Source organism: Heptranchias perlo, chromosome 38, assembly GCF_035084215.1.
Source record: "Heptranchias perlo isolate sHepPer1 chromosome 38, sHepPer1.hap1, whole genome shotgun sequence".
In the NCBI taxonomy this organism is placed as follows: domain Eukaryota; kingdom Metazoa; phylum Chordata; class Chondrichthyes; order Hexanchiformes; family Hexanchidae; genus Heptranchias; species Heptranchias perlo.
Window position 1 is genome coordinate 2,930,648 of NC_090362.1, and position 23,074 is coordinate 2,953,721.

At 47.8% G+C, this 23,074-nt stretch overlaps 1 protein-coding gene across 1 annotated transcript in view; it reads left to right on the forward strand.

The window, feature by feature from the left end:
* LOC137304569 (mucin-5AC-like) overlaps positions 1–20,713 on the forward strand; it is a 188,995-nt gene extending 168,282 nt beyond the window's left edge. The window contains exons 4-6 of the mRNA XM_067973216.1: positions 16,715–17,542; positions 17,647–19,351; positions 19,401–20,713. Of these exons, the coding sequence (XP_067829317.1) occupies positions 16,715–17,542; positions 17,647–19,351; positions 19,401–20,713 (3,846 nt within the window). The remainder of the gene's footprint in view (positions 1–16,714; positions 17,543–17,646; positions 19,352–19,400) is intronic.
* The last annotated feature ends 2,361 nt before the right edge of the window (positions 20,714–23,074 follow it).

Here is a 23,074-nt window from a genome sequence, read left to right on the forward strand (position 1 = left end):
TCTTCATGACTCCATCCTAAGTCCTTCTTCATCTATTGACATTCTTGGCCTCGCTACTTCCTCTAACATCAAATGGAACTTCCTTAAAGAGGTCCTCAGGACATCTAATGGTCGTCACTGTTGTAATGTAAGCTACAACAGTAACCAATTTGTGCATAGAAAATGACTGACCAGATAATCTGTTTTAGTGATGTTGGTTAACAAATAAATATTGGCCCAGGACACTGGGGAGAACTCCCCTGCTTTTCTTCGAATAATGCCATGGAATCTTTCACAGCCACCAGAGAGTGTGGACAGGGCCTCAGTTTAACGTTTCATCTGAAAGACAGTACCTTTGAGTGCCGTGCTCCCTCAGTACTGCACTGGAGTGTTGGCCTAGATTATGTGCTCAAGCCTTGGAGTTGGGCTTCTGACTCAGAGCGGAGAGTGCTACCACTGAGTCAAACTGACTCTTATCTCCTCAATCGCTAAAGCTGCAACCAAGAAACTTGGATTCCTCTTCAATGCCAAATACTTATTTTCGGGGTGAATGCTTTCAAACTAACATGAATAGAGCCTAGCAAACTATTGGGTTTTAATTCTGTTGTGTTCTCTGTCTTTTAGAGATCAATTCTCCCAATTTACATTACAACAGTGTCTACACTTCAAAAGTACCTCATTGGCTGTGAAGGGCTTAGGGACATCCTGAGGTCGTGACAGGTGCTGTAAAGTTCTTTCTACTGACCAACCTAGGTTCAATTACAAACCTTTCACAGAATTTGACCAACCCTAACCCCAAGTCGTCAGGATATAACGGGCCAATGATCGAACAGGTGGACCTGTATCATTACCACAGAGCAGAGCTTCACACCAAGGGTCAGCACGGACTGGTGGACCAAGAAATTGCTTGTCATCAGGAAGGGGGATGGAAAGATACAAATATCATCTTCTCCCCACCCTTTACGCCCACCTCCAATCTTGGGGATCGAATTTAAAAAACACTTTCTATTAAAACCTTCTATGAAAGGTGTTACTGCCTGCCTTTCTTTCAGGTTAATTCTGGAATGATGTTACCATTTCCTGGCAGATTTTCCTGGAATAATCCTTTCTCAAAGAAAAGCTAAACAGTATAAATTGAAAGTTATTCATTCCAGTTCTTCCAATATGCTCCTCTCATTTTCCTAATCTCACCATTTCCTTTTTGGTAATAAAACCTATTTCTTATGCAGTCCTCTCATACTCAGCTATGCACAAAATATCCTTCTGTTCAAGTCAAACCAAGGTACCTTCACGCTATGCAGATGGAAGCATCTGGGGAAAGCAGAAAATTAACAAAACCATTTAGGTGAATTTTTGCTAAAATTAGCACTGCTGCCTGTGGGCTCTATCAATTTTCATAAAGCACACTCTGACAAGCATTGCAAAACTTCAGGCTCCTTCACTTTGTCCAAATGTCTCACTAGCAAAAGATGTATTCCTGCCCGGGCTGCCTCATTAACATGAAGGATGGCAGTGATGGAGAACTGAACTGTGTTTCATCGCAAAGCCAGTGGCAGTGCCAAGCACCTCCGGCTGGAGCACTGAAGAGGTCACTGATAACCACCGAGCTGCCCGCACGGTCCTCCTAATGGAACCTCATTTTCAACCTTGGCCGAGCTCCCGCTGCAGCACAGTGACACTTCATCACAGTGTCAGTTCTGGGCTCACTTGATGCTGAAGACAAGTCTAAGATTGGTAAAGCAGAATATGTTTTTGTACTGTAGAATTTCACGAAAGGACAAAAGCAAATCTGAGTTTGGGAACAGACTAACAAACTAAGTTATCGGAGAGCATTGATGTCTGCTGCACTCACATCGTAGAGCTCGGGGGAGGGGGCTGTGTAACACAAAATTGCAAACTTATTCTTATATAAAAAAAATCATAAATTCAATTCTAAACATGTTGCACATGGGTGAAGATAAATATCCATCTGGGAAGATTCAGCGCTCCAATGCCCAGGGCTTTCTGACTGAAGTGAGGGTTTCAGGTGATGGTCCAATGCTTCTGGGTAAACAAGTGGGAAGAAGTGCTTTTAAAAGTTAATACATGTAATCACTTACGTTCTTTTCCATCAATTTCTTTTGTATATAGTCGCTCATCTCTTCCTATCTTACTGCTGCCCTGTACTTAATCTCTCTTCTACAATCTTTTGGATTCTTCATTTGTGCTTGGGGCTCTGGCTGTCGTGAAGATCACCAGTTTTACCTTCTGCAGTTGGTAGTGCACACAAGGCTCTCAGAATTTAAAGGGTGGTACTGCACACACTTTACAAATTAGAACCAGTGCTTTGTGTATGTTAGTGTAATATGTTCACTGGATGAAAGCAGAATGAGAGAAGGAAATGACCTCTTCTGGGTTCAGTAAAATTGTTGTATTTCTTAATAGCATGGGAACACCATCTCCCCCAGACCACACACCACCCCGACTTGGATATATATCACCATTCCTTCATTGTCACTGGGTCAATATCCTGGAATTCACTACCCAACACCATTGAGGGAGCACCACCATCACACGCACTGCAGCGGTTCAAGAAGGCGGCTCACCACCACCTTCTCAAGGGCAACTAAGCATGGTTAATAAATAGTGCCTCACCAGCATCACCCAACAAAGATTATTGCTGCGATAGCACATATATGATTTTTTAAAAAATAAATCTGATTGCTTGCCAGTATACACTTGAGAGCTGGACTCCTGTCGATCTATGCTGCATGTACAAGGTAGAAGCTTATGTCCAGCATAGAAAGGTTTGACAGACTGCCTGTGTGTGTGACTACACCTAGGGTTCAAAGATCAAATAGAGCACCAGAGTGGACAGGCAAGTTATGGCCAGATCTCTGAGCAACACACAGGAGTGCAGTGTTCCTGGAGTCACCAGCTGATGTCAGGAGGCTTGATAGGCTAGTAAACACATACCAGAGAGCGATATCCTGAAGCAACATCCCCATAGATTGCTGTGTACAGTTCATCGGTCTGCTTAAAGTCTGGGCTGGCCAGTGCTGTAAATTGGCAATATTCTCACTGTTTTTGGCTAGCTGTATACTGTAGTAGCAAATAACATTCAAATCCTTTGCATTAACATTAAACTTCCTGTTTAACAGCAGGCTGTTGTTTCCATAGCAATGTCATTGGGAACTGAGATGGCAGCAGCCCTTGGCAGCCTGGTCAGTGATACCATTGCCCGAATGTTTCCTGCTGCACAACCAATACATTCACCTCAGAAACAAAATGGCTGACCTTTCAGACCACATAATTCAATGTATTTCAGGGGTTTTTTGGCAGTGTGATAATCAGGCAGCACATAGTGGGGCGAGAGCTGGTGGGAGGGGTTGGTGTCTAGAATCTCCTAGGTACTTGCCCATCTCTGGAGGGAAAGAGACAGAGAGAAACAGCGAGAGGAAAAGAAAGAGCAAGCAAATACAATAATCAAAGGGGAGAATCAGCACAAGGCTGCCCTTGTCCAACTCATAGCAGCCAACTAATTACTTGTACTGTAGAGTCAGACTAACACATCATTTCTCACAGCTTTAGCATCTTTCAATTTTTAAAATAATGACTGACCAAAATGCCTTGAACCTACAAATTTAAAAAGAGGCTGAGGTACATAAAACAGAATAGTTTAATAAACCCGGCTGACAGAACAGTTCTACTGAAAGGCTTTCCTCAGTGCTATGCAACAAACTTATTAGCTTCCCAATCAATCCATCAGATACATTTTCAGTGGTTGTCAGATTATTTGTACTCAGTAATGTGATCCCCGGAGCTCCAGTCTCTACACAGGAGTGTTAGCTGACAGGCTGTGCCAGGAATGGTCTTTGAATGAATTAATTACTCTTGTAGGCTGTGTTCTGAGCAGCTATAGGAAATGCATTGCTTCCCAATCTAACAGGATTCCAACTGCTCACATATTGCACCTGAAGATGAGACTCTTTGAAATGAATAACACTCCCCAAAGAAGGGCTCTTAACCAACAAACACGAGGGGCACAAGATGACTGGGGGAAACTGCAATCATTTTGTTGGCCTTATATATCATTTCTACATAATTCTAACATGGAAACAGGCCATTCAGCCCAACTAGTTCTGTGTTGGTGTTTATCCTCCAGACGAGCAGTATCCTAATCCCATGTGCCCGCCCTGTTTCCATTTCCGTTTATCCCCTTTTCCTTCAATCACTTATCTAACCAGTTCTTAAATGTTGACAGTCTCTGCTTCAATCACAATCTCCAGTATTCACAGCATCACAACCCACTGTGTAAAACACTGTGCTCTCTGTGCTAAATTAATCTGCACATTTAATCTTATACGAGGAGTTGCCAACTCTGGTTGGACGTATTCCTGGAGGTTTCATCACACGACCAACTGCCCCGCCCCCACACTCCCACCATTGGTCACCTGACATGTCCATCCTCGCAGAGCGCCACCCCCCCCCCCCCCAACCAAGCTCCTGCCATTGGTCGCCCAACACATTCATCCTCACGCGCTCCGCCTTCCCACGATAATTGGAAAGCAAACAGGCCCTTAATTACCCAATTGGATGATTCTTGACTGTCAGTCAAGCAGCCTTTTTATCCCGTCTCCGATATTTTTATAACTATTAAATATTCAAAGAAAATGAAAAAAAATCACACACAAGTTTCTTTGATATCCCTTCGATTTTTCTCCTGGTTTGCTCGCAGCAGTGTCCTGGAAATTAATATTTAATTCCTGGAGATGCCAGGACAATCCTGGAGGGGTGGCAACCCTATCTTGTACCTGTCTCCATTTGTTGTAGGAAACATATGAAAGAGTTGATTCACTTCACTAAAATATGATGCTTGGAGCTGAGACAGATGCTCTGCGATTGTCAACAACCTCCTTGCCTGTCCTGCCTTCCCATAAACCCTTCCTCCCTGATTAGTCGAGGAGGCACTGACAGGTCCACTATGATCTGCTGACCATCAGCACATAGAAACATAGAAAATAGGAGCAAGAGTAGGCCATTTGGCCTTTTGGGCCTGCTCCGCCATTCAAAATGATCATGGCTGATCGTCTAACTCAGTATCCTGTTCCCGCTTTTTCCTCATATCCCTTGATCCCTTTAGCATTAAGAAATATATCTATCTCCTTCTTGAATACATCTAATGACTTGGCCTCCACTGCCTTCTATGTGGTAGAGAATTCCACAGGTTCACCACCCTCTGAGTGAAGAAATTTCTCTTCATCTCGGTTCTAAATGGCATACCCCGTATCCTGAGACTGTGACCCCTGGTTCTGGACTCTCCAGCCATCGGGAACATCCTTCCTGCATCTAGTCTTCTAGTCCTGTTAGAATTTTATATGTTTCAATGAGATCACCTCTCATTCTTCTAAACTCTAGTGAATATAGGCCTAGTCAACCCAATCTCTCCTCAAACATCAGTCCTGCCATCCCAGGAATCAGTCTGGTAAACCTTTGTTGCACTGCCTCGATGGCAAGGACATCCTTCCTCAGATAAGGAAACCAAAACTGCACACAATACTCCAGATGTGGTCTCACCAAGGCCCTGTACAACTGCAGTAAGACATCCCTGTTCCTGTACTCAAATCCTCTTGCAATGAATGCCAACATACCATTCACCTTCCTAACTGCTTGCTGCACCTGAATGCTCGCTTTCAGCGACTGGTGTACAAGGACACCCAGGTCTCGTTGCACCTCCCCTTTTCCCAATCTATCACCATTCAGATAATAATCTGTCTTTCTGTTTTTACAACCAAAGTGGATAACCTCACATTTATCCACGTTATACTGCGTCTGCCATGTTCTTGCCTCTTTGCATCCTCCTCACAGCTCTCATTCCACCCCAGCTTTGTGTCGTCTGCAAACTTGGAAATGTTACATTCCGTTCCCTCATCCAAATCATTGATATATATTGTGAATAGCTGGGGCCCAAGCACTGATCCCTGCGTTACCCCACTAGTCACTGCCTGCCACCCAGAAAAAGACCCGTTTATTCCTACTCTCTGTTTCCTGTCTGTCAACCAATTCTCAATCCATGCCAGTATATTCCCCCCAATCTCGTGTGCTTTAATTTTGCACACTAACCTCTTGTGTGGGACTTTCTCAAAAGTCTTCTGAAAATCCAAGTACACCACATCCACTGGTTCTCCCCTATCTATTCTACTAGTTACCTCCTCAAAAAACTCCAGTAGATTTGTTAAGCATGATTTCCCTTTCATAAACCCATGCTGACTTTGTTCAATCCCATTAATGCCTTCCAAGTGTTCTGTTATCACATCCTTTGTAATAGACTCTAGCATTTTCCCCACTACTGATGTTAGGCTAACTGGTCTGTAATTCCCTGTTTTTTCTCTCCCTCCTTTTTTAAATAGTGGGGTTACATTTGCCACCCTCCAATCTGTAGGAACTGTTCCAGATCTATAGAATTTTGGAAGATGACCACCAATGCATCCACTATTTCCAGGGCCACTTCCTTTAGTACTCTGGGATGTAGATTATCAGGCCCTGGGGATTTGTCAGCCTTTAGCCCCATTAATTTCCCTAGCGCTATTTTTTTACTAATACTGATTTCCTTCAGTTTCTCCCTCTCACTAGATCCTTAGTTCCCTAACATTTCCAGGAGGTTATTTGTGTCCTCCTTTGTGAAGACAGAACCAAAGTATGTGTTTAATTGTTCTGCCATTTCTTTGTTCCCCATTATAATTTCCCCCATTTCTGACTGTAAGGGACCTACATTTGTCTTCACTAATCTTTTTCTCTTGACATCATTGAAACTGGAATGAATCAACAGATCAAACTCCAAACTCATTTTTCAGACTTGTATAAGTCTGATTTTTATTTGCGAGATTGATTTTCAGTTGTATTTCAAGTGACAATCCAATGAAATTGTGTCTGGCTATCCCTTGTTTGTATTCTTTCTTGCATATCGAGAAAAGATTACAGGGCAATGGGGAAAGAGCAGGGGAGTGGGACTAATTGGGTTAGGGTTAGGGTTAGGTTTAGGGTTAGGCTCTTTCAAAGAGCCAGCACAGGCACGATGAGCCGAATGGCCTCCTTCCGTGCTGTAACATACTATGATCACCCACAGGTGAAATAACTTGGCTTTAAGATGGGGGTGCTATTTCCTGTTGACAGAACGGCCTAAAACACTTCACATCCAATGAATTACTTTTTGAACTGCAGTCACTGTTGCTCACTAGGTGAACTTGGCAGCCATTTTTGTGCACAGCAAGATCCCACAACCAATAACGAGATGACTGTCCAGCGGACCCTGTTTTTGCTGTTATTGGAATAATCTGGATGATGTCGTTCCTATCAGCTCAACCCACAACTCAACAAGTTGAAAAATATCACCTGTAATCAACACAGAGCCGCGGGGATTTGAAGAATGTATTTACTCTTCCAAAAAAAATTCAGCAATGATAGGAACCAAAACAAATAAAATCCCTCGCAACAGCCCTTCTCTCCCTAGCTCCTTTCTTCAGTTTTTCTCTGGTGATTTTTTTTGTGCTAATCAGGATGAAGAGAATGAGTGTTGGGGACTGGAAGACATCTCCACTTCGGGCACTCAATGTCAGTCCCCAAGCTCTGGTGTAGCACTGTTAGATGCAGCTGCCTCAATTATTTGATTAAGTGGCAATCTTGGAAAATCACTGTCTGTGACACTTTCCATTTTACACCCAACTTCTTTGTGACCTCTTTGCGCAAGATTGGCCAAATCACTGGAACTTTGGTTTGAAGATCCTAACCTGTCAAGAATTGGATTGATATTGCTCACTCATTTCAACGTAGGACCTCTACAATCGGCCTGCCGTAGATTCAAATCCAAGCATCAGAGGTAGAGAGCCAGTGCAGTAACTCCGTGCCCCATCCAGTCTGATTACTAAATTCATTATGTTTCGAGAAGCAATTCAGGAATTGTTGGTTGCACTCTCGCCTCATAGTTGGAAGGTCGTGGGTTCAGTGCAATACTGAGGGAGTGCTGCACTGTTGGGGTGCCGTCTTTCAGATTAGACATTAATCCAAGACCTCCTCTGCCCTCTCATGTGGACGTAAAAGATCCCATGACACTATTTCAAAGAAGAGCAGGGGAGTTCTCCCTGGTATCCTGGCCAACCATCCCTCGATCAACATCATTAAAACAGATTATCTGGTCATTTATCTCATTGCTGTTTGTGGGACCTTACTGTGCGCAAATTGACTGCCGCGTTTCCTACATCATAACAGTGAATCCACTTCAAAAGTACTTCACTGGCTGTAAAGCGTTTTGGGACGTTCTGAGGTTGTGAAAGGCGCTATATAAATACAAGTTCTTTCTTTCAAAATACGCTGTGCCTTTAACAGCTGTCTTTGCTGAAGTGAGGAATGGGGGATGATTGGGGCAAATCCCTTTTACCGGTAAGGCTCTTATTTAATTTTTTTTTTTTAAGTACTCTCTCAAGGACTCACAGAACTGGCAACTCAACCCTTTTTCACTAAAAGCAGTGACAAATAGCTCTGAAAATAACAGCTATCTTTTCCACCTCTGGGTATACAAACCAGCTTCGTGATAAATGACTGAGCTGCAGTGTCCAGTAAGTTCAGAATTTAAAAGTGAGCTGCAGGCATCAGCAAGATCCTTGTTAACTGCGAACCTGCCAGTCCTAGAAATGACTGGCGATGGCATTAGTAGATAACTCGCCGAGTCGTACAGTGTTCCCCGCCTGCTGTTAAGCCATTTAAAATAAACAGGTTGGCACCTCCACTAAAATAAAGGGCACTAGACTGTCACACACACATTAAACAGTCATCAGCTAATATAATTCCAATGAGTATAAACAATTACATATCAACATCGAACACCTTTAACATAGAATAATATCCCAAAACACTTCACAGAAATGTCATCAAAAAAATGAGCTAAAGAATGAGATATTAGGAGGGGTGGGTTTTAAGGAAGGTCTTAAAGGAGAAGAGGGAGGTGGAGAGGTTTAGAGACGGAATGCCAGACTGTGGGTCCTAGACGCTGATGGTACAACCACCAATGGTGGGATGGGGGTACAAGGGGCCAGTATCGGAGTAACAGAGAGTTCTCGGGGTGGGGGGGGGAATTGTTCAGGATTGTATACGGGCAGCAGAGTTTTGGACAAGCTAAAGTTTACAAGATGCGGAAGATGTGAGGCCAGCCAGGAGAGGTTTCAGTGGCAGATGGGCTGAGGACAGTGAGCAATATTATGGAAGTAGAAGTCTTTGTGAGGTGTCAGAAGCTCAGTTTGGAGTGGAATAGGACGCTGAGGTTACAAACAGCCTGGCTTGGCCTGCGACAGGAGGGGTATAGATGCGGTGGCGAAGTGGCGGAGTTTGTGGCAGGGGCTGAAGACGATGACTTTGGTCTTCCCAATGTTTAATTGGAGGAAATTGCAGCTCCTCCAGGACTGGATGTAGAACGAGCAGTCTGACAGCACAGAGGCAGAGATGCATTGATGTAATCCTTGTCAACAGCAGTGGCTGCACTGAAATGTATTTCTTTTAAGTTGTCTGAAAAAATTTAAGACAGTGCTGCAAAAACTCAGGAACTTTGCAAATGGTCTTTTCAATCTTGATTTTTTTTTAAATTCTGCTAACTTATTCTAGTCCTTCTGTTCCTAATGTTCCTACGTTCCTATGCTAGGGGATACACTGCCATCGTAGGTGTACCTCTTTTGTAACAATGATTAGAATGAAAATAAACGTATATCAAAAGACGGAGGAAGTGAAGCTGAAACCACGCAGTTCCCCAGTTAGTCTGCACCCTGAATATTGTGTCCAGTTTTGGCATCAAGACCCAGGGGAAAGATATAAGCCCTGGAGATGGTGCAGGAGCAGAACCATAAGGCCGACCCCTGGTGTCATAGGGTCTGAGTTATCAGCAAAGACTGGAGCAACATGGAATCATAGAATGGTTACAGCATGGAAGGAGGCCATTCTGCCTGTCGAGCCCGTGCCGGCTCTCTACAAGAGCAATCCAGCTAGCCCCACTCCCCCGCCCTTTGCCCGTAGCCCTGCAAATTTTTTTCCTTCAATTATTTATCCAATTCCCTTTTGAAAGCCATGATTGAATCTGCCTCCACCCATCCCCTCAGGCAGTGCATTCCAGATCATAACCACTCACTGCATAAGGAAGTTTTTCCTCATGTCACCTTTGGTTCTTTTGCCAATCACCTTAAGTCTGTGTCCTCTGGTTCTTGACCCTTCCACCAACGGGAACAGTTTCTCTTTATTTACTCTGTCTAGACATGGGCTTAACTACCCTGCAAGGAACATATGAACAGGAGGAGGCCATTCAGCTCCTCGGGCCTGCTCCACCATTCAATTAAATCATGGCTGATCTGTATCTTAACTCCATTTACCTGCCTTTGCTACCTTGATACCTTAACTAACAAAAATCTATCGACCTCTGTCTTAAAAGTTTCAATTGACCCCCCAGCATCCACAGCCTTTTGGGGGAAGAGAGTTCCAGATTTCCACTACCCTTTCCCACTGAAAAAGTAAAAAAAAAGATTTATTAGGATGATAAGAACATAAGAAATAGGAGCAGGAGTAGGCCAATCGGCCCCTCGAGCCTGCTCCGCCATTCAATAAGATCATGGCTGATCTGATCCTAACCTCAAATCTGAATTCATGTCCAATTTCCTGCCCGCTCCCCGTAACCCCTAATTCCCTTTACTTCTAGGAAACTGTCTATTTCTGTTTTAAATTTATTTAATGATGTAGCTTCCTGGGGCAGCAAATTCCACAGACCTACTACCCTCTGAGTGAAGAAGTTTCTCCTCATCTCAGTTTTGAAAGAGCAACCCCTTATTCTAAGATTATGCCCCCTAGTTCTAGTTTCACCCATCCTTGGGAACATCCTTACCGCATCCACCCGATCAAGCCCCTTCACAATCTTATATGTTTCAATAAGATCGCCTCTCATTCTTCTGAACTCCAATGAGTAGAGTCCCAATCTACTCAACCTCTCCTCATATGTCCGCCCCCTCATCCCCAGGATTAACCGAGTGAACCTTCTTTGTACTGCCTCGAGAGCAAGTATGTCTTTTCTTAAGTATGGACACCAAAACTGGATGCAGTATTCCAAGTGTGGTCTCACCAATACCTTATATAACTGCAGCAATACCTCCCTGTTTTTATATTCTATCCCCCTAGCAATAAAAGCCAACATTCCGTTGGCCTTCTTGATCACCTGCTGCACCTGCATACTAACTTTTTGATTTTCTTGCACTAGGACCCCCAGATCCCTTTGTACTGCAGTACTTTCCAGTTTCTCGCCATTAAGATAATAACTTGCTCTCTGATTTTTCCTGCCAAAGTGCATAACCAAATTGCATCTGCCAAATCTCCGCCCATTCACCCAGCCTGTCTATATCCCCCTGTAGGTTTTTTATGTCCTCCTCACTCTCCACTTTCCCTCCCATCTTTGTATCATCTGCAAACTTTGATATGTTACACTCGGTCCCCTCCTCCAAATCGTTAATATAGATTGTAAAGAGTTGGGGACCCAGCACCGATCCCTGCGGAACACCACTGGCTACTGGTTGCTAGTCCAAGAATGAACCATTTATCCCAACTCTCTGCTTCCTGTTAGATAACCAATCCTCCACCCATGCCAGAATATTACCCCCAATCCAGTGATTCTTAATCTTGAGCAATAATCTTTTATGTGGCACCTTGTCGAATGCCTTCTGGAAGTCTAAATACACTACGTCCACTGGTTCCCGTTTATCCACCCTGTACGTTATGTCCTCAAAGAACTCAAGCAAATTTGTCAGACATGACTTCCCCTTCGTAAAGCCATGCTGACTTTGTCCTATTAAATTATGTTTATTCAAATGTTCTGCTACTGTCTCCTTAATAATGGACTCCAGAACTGAAAGTTATAACTATCAGAAAAGGCTGAGCAGGCTGGGGCTCTTTTCTCTGGAAAAGCGAAGGCTGAGGGGTGACCTGATGGAGATCTTTATGAAAGGGTTTGGTAGGGTAGATGTAGAGAAGATGTTTCCACTTATGGGGGAGACCAAAACTAGGGACCATAAATATAAAATGGTCACTCATAAATCCAATAAGGAATTCAGGAGAAACTTCTTTACCCAGAGAGTGGTTAGAATGTGGAAATCACTACCACAAGGAATAGTTAAAGTGACCAGTGTAGATACATTTAAGGGGAAGCTAGATAAACACACAAGGGAGAAAGGAATAGAAGGATATGCTGATAGGATTAGATGAAGTAGGGAGGGAGGAGGCACGTATGGAGCATAAACACTGGCATGGACCAGTTGGGCCGAATGGCCTGTGTCTGTGCTGTACATTCTGTGTATTTCTATGTAAACTCTGCAAGATTTTCCATCTGGTGAAGTCAATGGACAGAAAATCTCGCTGCCCTCTTGAACTAATTGCCACTACGCAATGACGTCTGGGAAATCTGCCCTTGTGTGTTGCGATATAAGCACCGAGGTTTTGGTCACTTCCAACGTTTCACTTGTGCACATCTGAAGCAAGACCTCCTGAATCCAATGGGCCTCCCTTGACTGCAAAGTACTCATCCTCCTCCTTACCCCTGTGACAAACTCTGTACATTTGACACTGGTTACAGTTTCTTGGGCCAGGTTCCAATTCACAAAGACAATCAATCAGTTTCTTATCCCCATTCCAGGCTTTTCACCTTCCCACATAATTCACTCCAGCGGGTTACAGGTTAAAACTTTCTCTATGCAGAGTGAAAGATAGATTGCGAAAAGCTTCAATGTACCTTTGAGCTTCAAGGTGCTTTGAGACAGGATACAAGAGAGTTGCAATAGTGGTGGAAGCAGATTCAATAGTAACTTTCAAAAGGGAATTGGATAAATACTTGAAAAGGAAAGATTTGCAGCGCTATGGTGAAATAGCAGGGTGTGGGACTAATTGGATAGCTCTTTCAAAGAGCCGACACAGACACAATGGGCCGAATGGCCTCCTTCTGAGCTATATGATTCTATGAATTGGAGATGTAGGATACTGGGACGAGAAAAGTGAAATTGCAAATCGAGATGAATTTAAATGCAAAATGCATTGAACAGTGACTTTTTAAAAAAAACTCACACATGTATAAATAGATTCCACAGCTGCTCTTGTTATATGCTGCACGCGCACTCACTCCCAAATCCAGTTCACTCACAGCTGTTTCATTGCTTGGAACCAGTGCACCAGTCACAATCCAGAATTAAAGGGGCTTCATTTCATATGTGCTGGCAACATACTGGCAGTGTGTCAGAGATGAAATGGTACTGTCACAGGTTTGATCTCCTACTTTGCAGAGTCCCAGTTCTGAAGAAACATCAACTTGTCTTTCTGGTTACAGACGGTGGGTTTTGTCAGCACTTTCTATTTTTGTTTCAGATTGCCAGATCTTTTTAAGTTGCTACTAATGGCAGGTATTGTACTGTGGGAAAGTGCCAAGTAGAATGGAGACATACCCAAGTTGGGACTGCTTGATGCCATCACTGGGTGACAGAAACTGGCACAAAATTACCCACTACCCTTCTCCTTAGTGAAGTTCACCCATTTTTAAAAAATAAAATGAGTTGTCACCAGAGGAATTGTAACTTACCAATCAGCCCGTTGCTCTTGTGAGCGATCCTAAAAATGTCTAATGAAGGGACACATTTGTGCATCTATGCATCTTTCTATCCTTGAGCTGGTAATTATGGCACTCCCTCCTGTATCTTGAAATCAGGAAGTCGTGCTATTGTGGAAATGATAAGGCCTGCTATTCTTACTTCCTCCATAGATGGCGCAGTAGCCTCCTTAGCCTGTTACAACAAATGCGGTTGAAAGACTCATCATATCCTCCAAATAAAGATGAGCAAGACCAAGGGTGACTCACTAAAAATCTTATATCTGCACACACTTCCTCTCAACTTTCTCCATTATAAATTCCCCTGTCCACTTTTATAATGGAATCTCTTTATATAAACTCGTCACGCTGTAATTACACCCTTCCCGTTGGAAGCCCTGCAGCACCACCACTGGCAGGAGGCTGTATTAAGGTGTGACACACTTTCAGAAGCAGATTGCAATTTAAAAGCGAACATAGGAATTTAAAATAAAAACAGTAATGTATGAATTTAAAATGGGGACTGAATTACATTGTGAGCCCTAGTGTATTTATCCCTCACCCTCTCACCCCTCTTCACCTGAAGACTACATTGGATCTGGACCAGGCCAATATTTATCCCTCAACCAACAACACTAAAACATTATCTCATTGCTGTTTGTGGGACCTTGCTGTGCACAGATTGGCTGCCACGTTCCCCATTACAACAGTGACTAATCTTCAAAAGTACTTCATTGGCTGTAAAGTGCTTTGGGATGTTCTGAGGCTGTGAAAGGTGCTATATAAATGCAAATCTTTCTTTTTTACAGTGTGGAGAATCTCCCAGTGTGCATCAGTATGATTCACTCAGTGCAAATGGAAGCATGTCTTTATTCAAGCTGGAACAATATTCATGAGTTTGCTTTCCCAAATGATTTGAAAACAAGCGAGAAGTTGAAATTTATAACCTTTTGAGGTAAAATTGCACAGTAAATCTATTAAAAAGTCCTTATATTTTTTACTTGAGAGAGAGGCTGACTCACAGAGAAAAAGAAAATCGAGTCAAAGGGGAATTATTAGAGCAGGTGCAGTTTATTCTGTTTAGACCGTAATTTCAAAAAGAATAATTACTTGTATAAAGATACATTTATTTTTCCAGCACAAAAGTCAAAACATCTTTTCCCACAGGCTGTAGCAAAATTTTATTCATTTTTCACTTGAAAGAAAAAAAAAGAAACAAGAATGAAAAGAAAGACAAAGGCTGGCTGAGAGAGAAAGAGCGGGCATGAGAAATTAAAAACAGTGATTGTAGAATTACATGGAATCTACAGCACAGAAACAGGCCATTCGGCACAACTGGTCTACACCGGTGTTTATGCTCCACACGAGCCTCCTCTCACTCCAGCCACCTCTTCCCACTCTGCCCCAATATCCCTCTTTTCCCTTCTCCCTCAGCGTATGCATCAAGCCTCCCCTTCAATGCACCAATATCTGCTTCAACCATTCCATATGGCAGCGAGTTCCACATTCTCACCACACTATCTGTGTAAAGAAATTCCTCCCAAATTCTTCATTTGATTTGTTAGTGACCATCTTATATTTATGGCCCTTTGTTCTGGACTCACCCACAAGTGGTAACAGTTTCTCCACAACCACCCTACTGAACCCCTTCATAATTTTAAAGACCACCATCAAGTCTCCTCTTAGTCTTCTCTTTTTCAGAGAAAGAGCACCAGGCTGCTCAATCTTTCCTGAAAGTTGCATCCTCTCAATTCTGGGTGCTCCTCAGCCACACTTGATGAACCTTTGTAAAACACTGGTTCGGCCTCAACTGGAGTATTGTGTCCAGTTCTGGGCACCGCACTTTAGAAAGGATGTGAAGGCCTTAGTGAGGGTGCAGAATAGATTTACAGAATGATTCCAGGGATGAGGGACTTAAATTACGTGGATAGACTGGAGAATCTGGGATTGTTCTCCTTGGAACAGAGAAGGTTGCGAGGAGATTTGATAGAAGTATTCAAAATCATGAAGGGTCTAGACAGAGTAGATAGAGAGAAACTGTTCCCATTGGCGGAAGGGTCAAGGACCAGAGGGCATAGATTTAAGGTGATTGGCAAAAGAACCAACGGTGACATGAGGAAAAACTTTTTTTCACAGCGAGTGGTTATGATCTGGAATGCACTGCCCGAGGGGGTGGTGGAGGCAGATTCAATCATGGCCTTCAAAAGAGAACTGGATAAGTACTTGAAACGAAAAAATGTGCAGGGCTACAGGGATAGGGTGGGGGAGTGGGACTAGCTGGATTGCTCTTGCATAGAGCCGGTGCGGACTCGATGGGCCAAATGGCCTCCTTCCGTGCTGAAAACCTTTCTACGATTCTACTTCTAATGTCCATTCTGAATCTGACAGGCATGCGCCAATATGCTAACTTCTCAGACCAAACAACAGTTAAATTCTGAATGACATAAACCTCTGCTTCCATAACAACAATTAAACCATGATCTTAAAATGACACAACTCCATCTTAGCAGAGTAATAGGTTGTGCAGTACATGCTATAACACTCTTACCCTTACAAAACAGAGCATCATCTGAGATGCAGGCGACACCATGAACATTTGCTGGGCATATTGAAAGGTTTGCATGTAGTGCGAATTTCCTGTAAGCATCACAAGTGCTTCCTGTCACATTTCAGACATCACACTTCTCACGTCACTTCAACATATCTTCTGACTCATCGTGAAAAACACAACAGGAGGTCTGCTAGTGTATAGATTAAAAATCTTACATCTGTGCGCACTTCCCGTCTTCAAAACCTGACTTGCTATTGTCACATTTTTGTCAACTTTACGATGATAAATTCCTGTGTCCACATTTATAATGGGCAATACCCAAATAAATGTCACACTGTAATTACACCCTCCTGCCAGCGATGGCACTATGGGACCTCGCCCAGCTCCTCAGCCTCAACAGCAGAAGAATTTATTGTTATAAGGTTTTCTATTCAACTATAAATAAAGCTAAATCAAAGTATTATAGGAATATAAGAATAGAATATCGGACTTTAAAATGAGGATATTTTGGGGAATCAGATTTTTTTTACAAAAGGTCTTTTCTCCATTTCTTAATTGAGTCTCCTTACACCGCACGGTCCGAGACCCCTTACACTGCACGGTCCGAGACCCCTTACACCGCACGGTCCGAGGCCCCTTACACCGCACGGTCCGAGGCCCCTTACACCACACGGTCCGAGACCCCTTACACCACACGGTCCGAGACCCCTTACACCACACGGTCAGAGACTCCTTACACCACACGGTCCGAGACCCCTTACACCACACGGTCCGAGACCCCTTACACCGAACGGTCCGAGACCCCTTACACCGCACGGTCAGAGACCCCTTACACCGCACGGTCCGAGACCCCTTACACCGCACGGTCAGAGACCCCTTACACCGAACAGTCCGAGACCCCTTACACCGCACGGTCAGAGACTCCTTACACCGCACGGTCCGAGACCCCTTACACCGCACGGTCAGAGACCCCTTACACCGCACGGTCCGAGACCCCTTACACCGCACGGTCCGAGACCCCTTACACCGCACGGTCCGAGGCCCCTTACACCACACGGTCCGAGACCCCTTACACCGCACGGTCCGAGACTCCTTACACCGCACGGTCCGAGGCCCCTTACACCACACGGTCCGAGAACCCTTACACCGCACGGTCAGAGACCCCTGACACCGCACGGTCCGAGACCCCTTACACCGCACGGTCCGAGGCCCCTTACACCGCACGGTCCGAGGCCCCTTACACCGCACGGTCCGAGACCCCTTACACCGCACGGTCCGAGACCCCTTACACCGAACAGTCCGAGACCCCTTACACCGAACGGTCAGAGACCCCTTACACCGCACGGTCAGAGACCCCTTACACCGCACGGTCCGAGACCCCTTACACCGCACGGTCAGAGACCCCTTACACCGCACGGTCCGAGACCCCTTACACCACACACGGTCCGAGACCCCTTACACCACACGGTCCGAGACCCCTTACACCGAACAGTCCGAGACCCCTTACACCGCACGGTCAGAGACTCCTTACACCGCACGGTCCGAGACCCCTTACACCGCACGGTCAGAGACCCCTTACACCGCACGGTCCGAGACACCTTACACCGCACGGTCCGAGACCCCTTACACCGCACGGTCCGAGGCCCCTTACACCTCACGGTCCGAGACCCCTTACACCGCACGGTCCGAGACTCCTTACACCGCACGGTCCGAGACCCCTTACACCACACGGTCCGAGACCCCTTACACCGCACGGTCAGAGACCCCTTACACCGCACGGTCAGAGACCCCTGACACCGCACGGTCCGAGACCCCTTACACCACACGGTCCGAGGCCCCTTACACCGAACAGTCCGAGACCCCTTACACCGAACGGTCAGAGACCCCTTACACCGAACGGTCAGAGACCCCTTACACCGCACGGTCAGAAACCCCTTACACCGCACGGTCCGAGACCCCTTACACCGCACGGTCCGAGACCACTTACACCGCACGGTCAGAGACCCCTTACACCGCACGGTCCGAGACTCCTTACACCGCACGGTCAGAGACCCCTTACACCGCACGGTCCGAGACCCCTTACACCGCACGGTCAGAGACCCCTTACACCGCACGGTCCGAGACACCTTACACCGCACGGTCCGAGACCCCTTACACCGCACGGTCCGAGACCCCTTACACCGCACGGTCCGAGGCCCCTTACACCGAACAGTCCGAGACTCCTTACACCGCACGGTCAGAGACCCCTTACACCGCACGGTCCGAGACTCCTTACACCGCACGGTCCGAGGCCCCTTACACCGCACGGTCCGAGACCCCTTACACCGCACGGTCCGAGGCCCCTTACACCACACGGTCCGAGACCCCTTACACCGCACGGTCCGAGACCCCTTACACCGCACGGTCAGAGACCCCTTACACCGCACGGTCAGAGACCCCTGACACCGCACGGTCCGAGACCCCTTACACCGCACGGTCCGAGGCCCCTTACACCGCACGGTCCGAGGCCCCTTACACCGCACGGTCCGAGACCCCTGACACCGCACGGTCCGAGACTCCTTACACCGCACGGTCAGAGACTCCTTACACCGCACGGTCAGAGACCCCTTACACCGCACGGTCCGAGACCCCTTACACCGAACGGTCAGAGACCCCTTACACCGCACGGTCAGAGACCCCTTACACCGCACGGTCAGAGACCCCTTACACCGCACGGTCAGAGACCCCTTACACCGCACGGTCAGAGACCCCTTACACCGAACAGTCCGAGACCCCTTACACCACACGGTCAGAGACTCCTTACACCGCACGGTCCGAGACCCCTTACACCGCACGGTCCGAGACCCCTTACACCGCACGGTCCGAGACCCCTTACACCACACGGTCCGAGACCCCTTACACCACACGGTCCGAGACCCCTTACACCGCACGGTCCGAGACCCCTTACACCGCACGGTCCGAGACCCCTGACACCGCACGGTCCGAGACTCCTTACACCGCACGGTCAGAGACCCCTTACACCGCACGGTCCGAGACCCCTTACACCGAACAGTCCGAGACTCCTTACACCGCACGGTCAGAGACCCCTTACACCGCACGGTCCGAGACCCCTTACACCACACGGTCCGAGACCCCTTACACCACACGGTCCGAGACCCCTTACACCACACGGTCCGAGACTCCTTACACCGCACACGGTCCGAGACCCCTTACACCGCACAGTCCGAGACCTCTTCCACCGCACAGTCCGAGACCCCTTACACCGCACACGGTCCGAGAACCCTTACACCGCACGGTCCAAGACTCCTTACACCGAACGGTCCGAGACCTCTTCCACCGCACAGTCCGAGACCCCTTACACCGCACGGTCCGAGACCCCTTACACCACACGGTCCGAGACTCCTTACACCACACGGTCAGAGACCCCTTACACCGAACGGTCCGAGACCCCTTACACCGCACGGTCCGAGACCCCTTACACCCCACGGTCCGAGACCCCTTACACCGTACGGTCAGAGACCCCTTACACCGCACGGTCCGAGACCCCTTACACCGCACGGTCAGAGACTCCTTACACCGCACGGTCCGAGACCCCTTACACCGCACGGTCAGAGACTCCTTACACCGCACGGTCAGAGACCCCTTACACCGCACGGTCAGAGACCCCTTACACCGCACGGTCCGAGACCCCTTACACCGCACGGTCCGAGACCCCTTACACCGCACGGTCAGAGACCCCTTACACCGCACGGTCAGAGACCCCTTACACCGCACGGTCAGAGACCCCTTACACCGCACGGTCCGAGACCCCTTACACCGCACGGTCCGAGACCCCTTACACCGCACGGTCCGAGACCCCTTACACCGCACGGTCCGAGACCCCTTACACCGCACGGTCAGAGACCCCTTACACCGCACGGTCCGAGACCCCTTACACCGCACGGTCAGAGACTCCTTACACCGCACGGTCAGAGACTCCTTACACCGCACGGTCCGAGACCCCTTACACCGCACGGTCAGAGACCCCTTACACCGCACGGTCAGAGACCCCTTACACCGCACAGTCCGAGACCCCTTACACCGCACGGTCAGAGACCCCTTACACCGCACGGTCAGAGACTCCTTACACCGCACGGTCCGAGACCCCTTACACCGCACGGTCAGAGACTCCTTACACCGCACGGTCAGAGACTCCTTACACCGCACGGTCCAAGACTCCTTACACCGCACGGTCCGAGACCCCTGACACCGCACGGTCCGAGACCTCTGACACCACACGGTCAGAGACTCCTTACACCACACGGTCCGAGACTCCTTACACCGCACGGTCCGAGACCCCTTACACCACACACAGTCCGAGACCCCTTACACCACACACAGTCCGAGACCCCTTACACCGCACGGTCAGAGACTCCTTACACCGCACGGTCAGAGACTCCTTACACCGCACGGTCAGAGACTCCTTACACCGCACGGTCAGAGACTCCTTACACCGCACGGTCAGAGAGCCCTTACACCGCACGGTCAGAGAGCCCTTACACCACACAGTCAGAGACTGAAGGCAGGGAGCAGTAAACCTGTTCCCAGGCCTGACAGAGTGCTCAGGAACTAGCTGATTGTACTTACGGGAGAGGACTCTCGGTCACTCTCCCTCTGATTTCCCCGCTACCCTCACTGTACTTGAGCTCATCCAAAACTCTGCTGCCTGTATCCTAACTCGCACCAAGTCCTGTTCTCCCATCACCCCTGTGCTCACTGACCTACATTGTCTCCCGGTCTGGGAACACCTCGATTTTAAAATTCTCATCATTGTTTTCAAATCCCTCCATGGCCTTGCCCCTCCCTTTCTCTATAACCTCCTCCAGCCCTACAACCCTCTGAGATCTCTGCGCTCCACCAATTCTGGCCTCATGCGCATCCATGATTTCTATCGCTCCACCACTGGCGGCCGTGCCTTCAGCTGCCTCGGCCCGAAGCTCTGGAATTCCCTCCCTAAACATCTCCGCCTTTCTACCTCTCTCTCCTCCTTTAAGACACTCCTTAAAACCTACCTCTTTGACCAAGCTTTTGGTCACTTGTCCTAACATCTCCTTATGTGGCTCGGTGTCAAATTTTGTTTGATAATCGTCCTGTGAAGAGCCTTGGGATGTTTTACTACGTTAAAAGTGTGATATAAATGCAAGTTGTTGTTGTTGTACCATGGCAACTCCCCTCTCCACCGCTGGTCTGCTCCAACACACCAACCCATTCACAGACACCAAACCCATTCACGGAATCCTAACCCATTCACGGAATCCTAACCCATTCACAGACACCAAACCCATTCACAGACACCAAACCCATTCACAGACACCAAACCCATTCACAGACACCAAACCCATTCACAGACACCAAACCCATTCACAGACACCAAACCCATTCACAGACACCAAACCCATTCACAGACACCAAACCCATTCACAGACACCAAACCCATTCACAGACACCAAACCCATTCACAGACACCAAACCCATTCACAGACACCAAACCCATTCACAGACACCAAACCCATTCACAGACACCAAACCCATTCACAGACACCAAACCCATTCACAGAATCCTAACCCATTTAATGAAACCTATTCCCCAGCATTAACCAGGCCAGACCACTGGGCGGTGTATACCTCATATCAACTTCATCCAAATTAAATCCAGCCACGCCGTGTGAAACAAACTCAGTTTTATCTCCAAAGCAGCAGGTCAATGCTGAAAGTTTAAAAGTTTTAAATTGCTCCTCATTCCACCCTCTGAAGTCAACTCAAAATCCTTACCCAACATCTGCAACTTCACACCTCTACTGCAACCCAGGCCCAGACCCCGCTCCCTCTCCATCCCTCTCTCTCTGACCCCGCTCCCTCTCCCTCCCTCTCTCTCTGACCCCGCTCCCTCTCCCTCCCTCTCTCTCTGACCCCGCTCCCTCTCCCTCCCTCTCTCTCTCTCTCTCTGACCCCGCTCCCTCTCCCTCTCCCTCTCTCTGACCCCGCTCCCTCTCCCTCTCCCTCTCTCTGACCCCGCTCCCTCTCCCTCCCTCTCTCTCTGACCCCACTCCCTCTCTCTCTCTCTCTCTCTGACTCTGACCCCGCTCCCTCTCCCTCTCTCTCTCTCTGACCCCGCTCCCTCTCCCTCCCTCTCTCTCTGACCCGGCTCCCTCTCCCTCTCTCTCTCTCTGACCCCGCTCCCTCTCCCTCTCTCTCTGACCCCGCTCCATCTCCCTCTCTGACCCCGCTCCATCTCCCTCTCTGACCCCGCTCCATCTCCCTCTCTGACCCCGCTCCATCTCCCTCTCAGACCCCGCTCCCTCTCCCTCCCTCTCTCTCTGACCCCGCTCCCTCTCCCTCTCGCTCTCTGACCCCGCTCCCTCTCCCTCTCTCTCTCTCTGACCCCGCTCCCTCTCCCTCCCTCTCTCTCTGACCCCGCTCCCTCTCCCTCTCGCTCTCTGACCCCGCTCCCTCTCCCTCTCTCTCTCTCTGACCCCGCTCCCTCTCCCTCCCTCTCTCTCTGACCCCGCTCCCTCTCCCTCTGTCTGACCCCGCTCCCTCTCCCTCCCTCTCTCTCTGACCCCGCTCCCTCTCCCTCCGACCCCGCTCCCTTTCCCTCCCTCTCTCTCTGACCCCGCTCCCTCTCTCTCTCTCTCTGACCCCGCTCCCTCTCTCTCGCTCTCTCTGACCCCGCTCCCTCTCTCTCGCTCTCTCTCTGACCCCACTCCCTCTCTCTCACTCTCTCTGACCCCACTCTCTCTCTCTCTCTCTCTCTCTCTTTCTCTGACCCCACTCTCTCTCTCTCTCTCTCTCTCTCTGACCCCTCTCTCTCTCTCTCTCTCTCTCTGACCCCGCTCCCTCTCTCTCTCTCTCTCTCTCTGACCCCACTCTCTCTCTCTCTC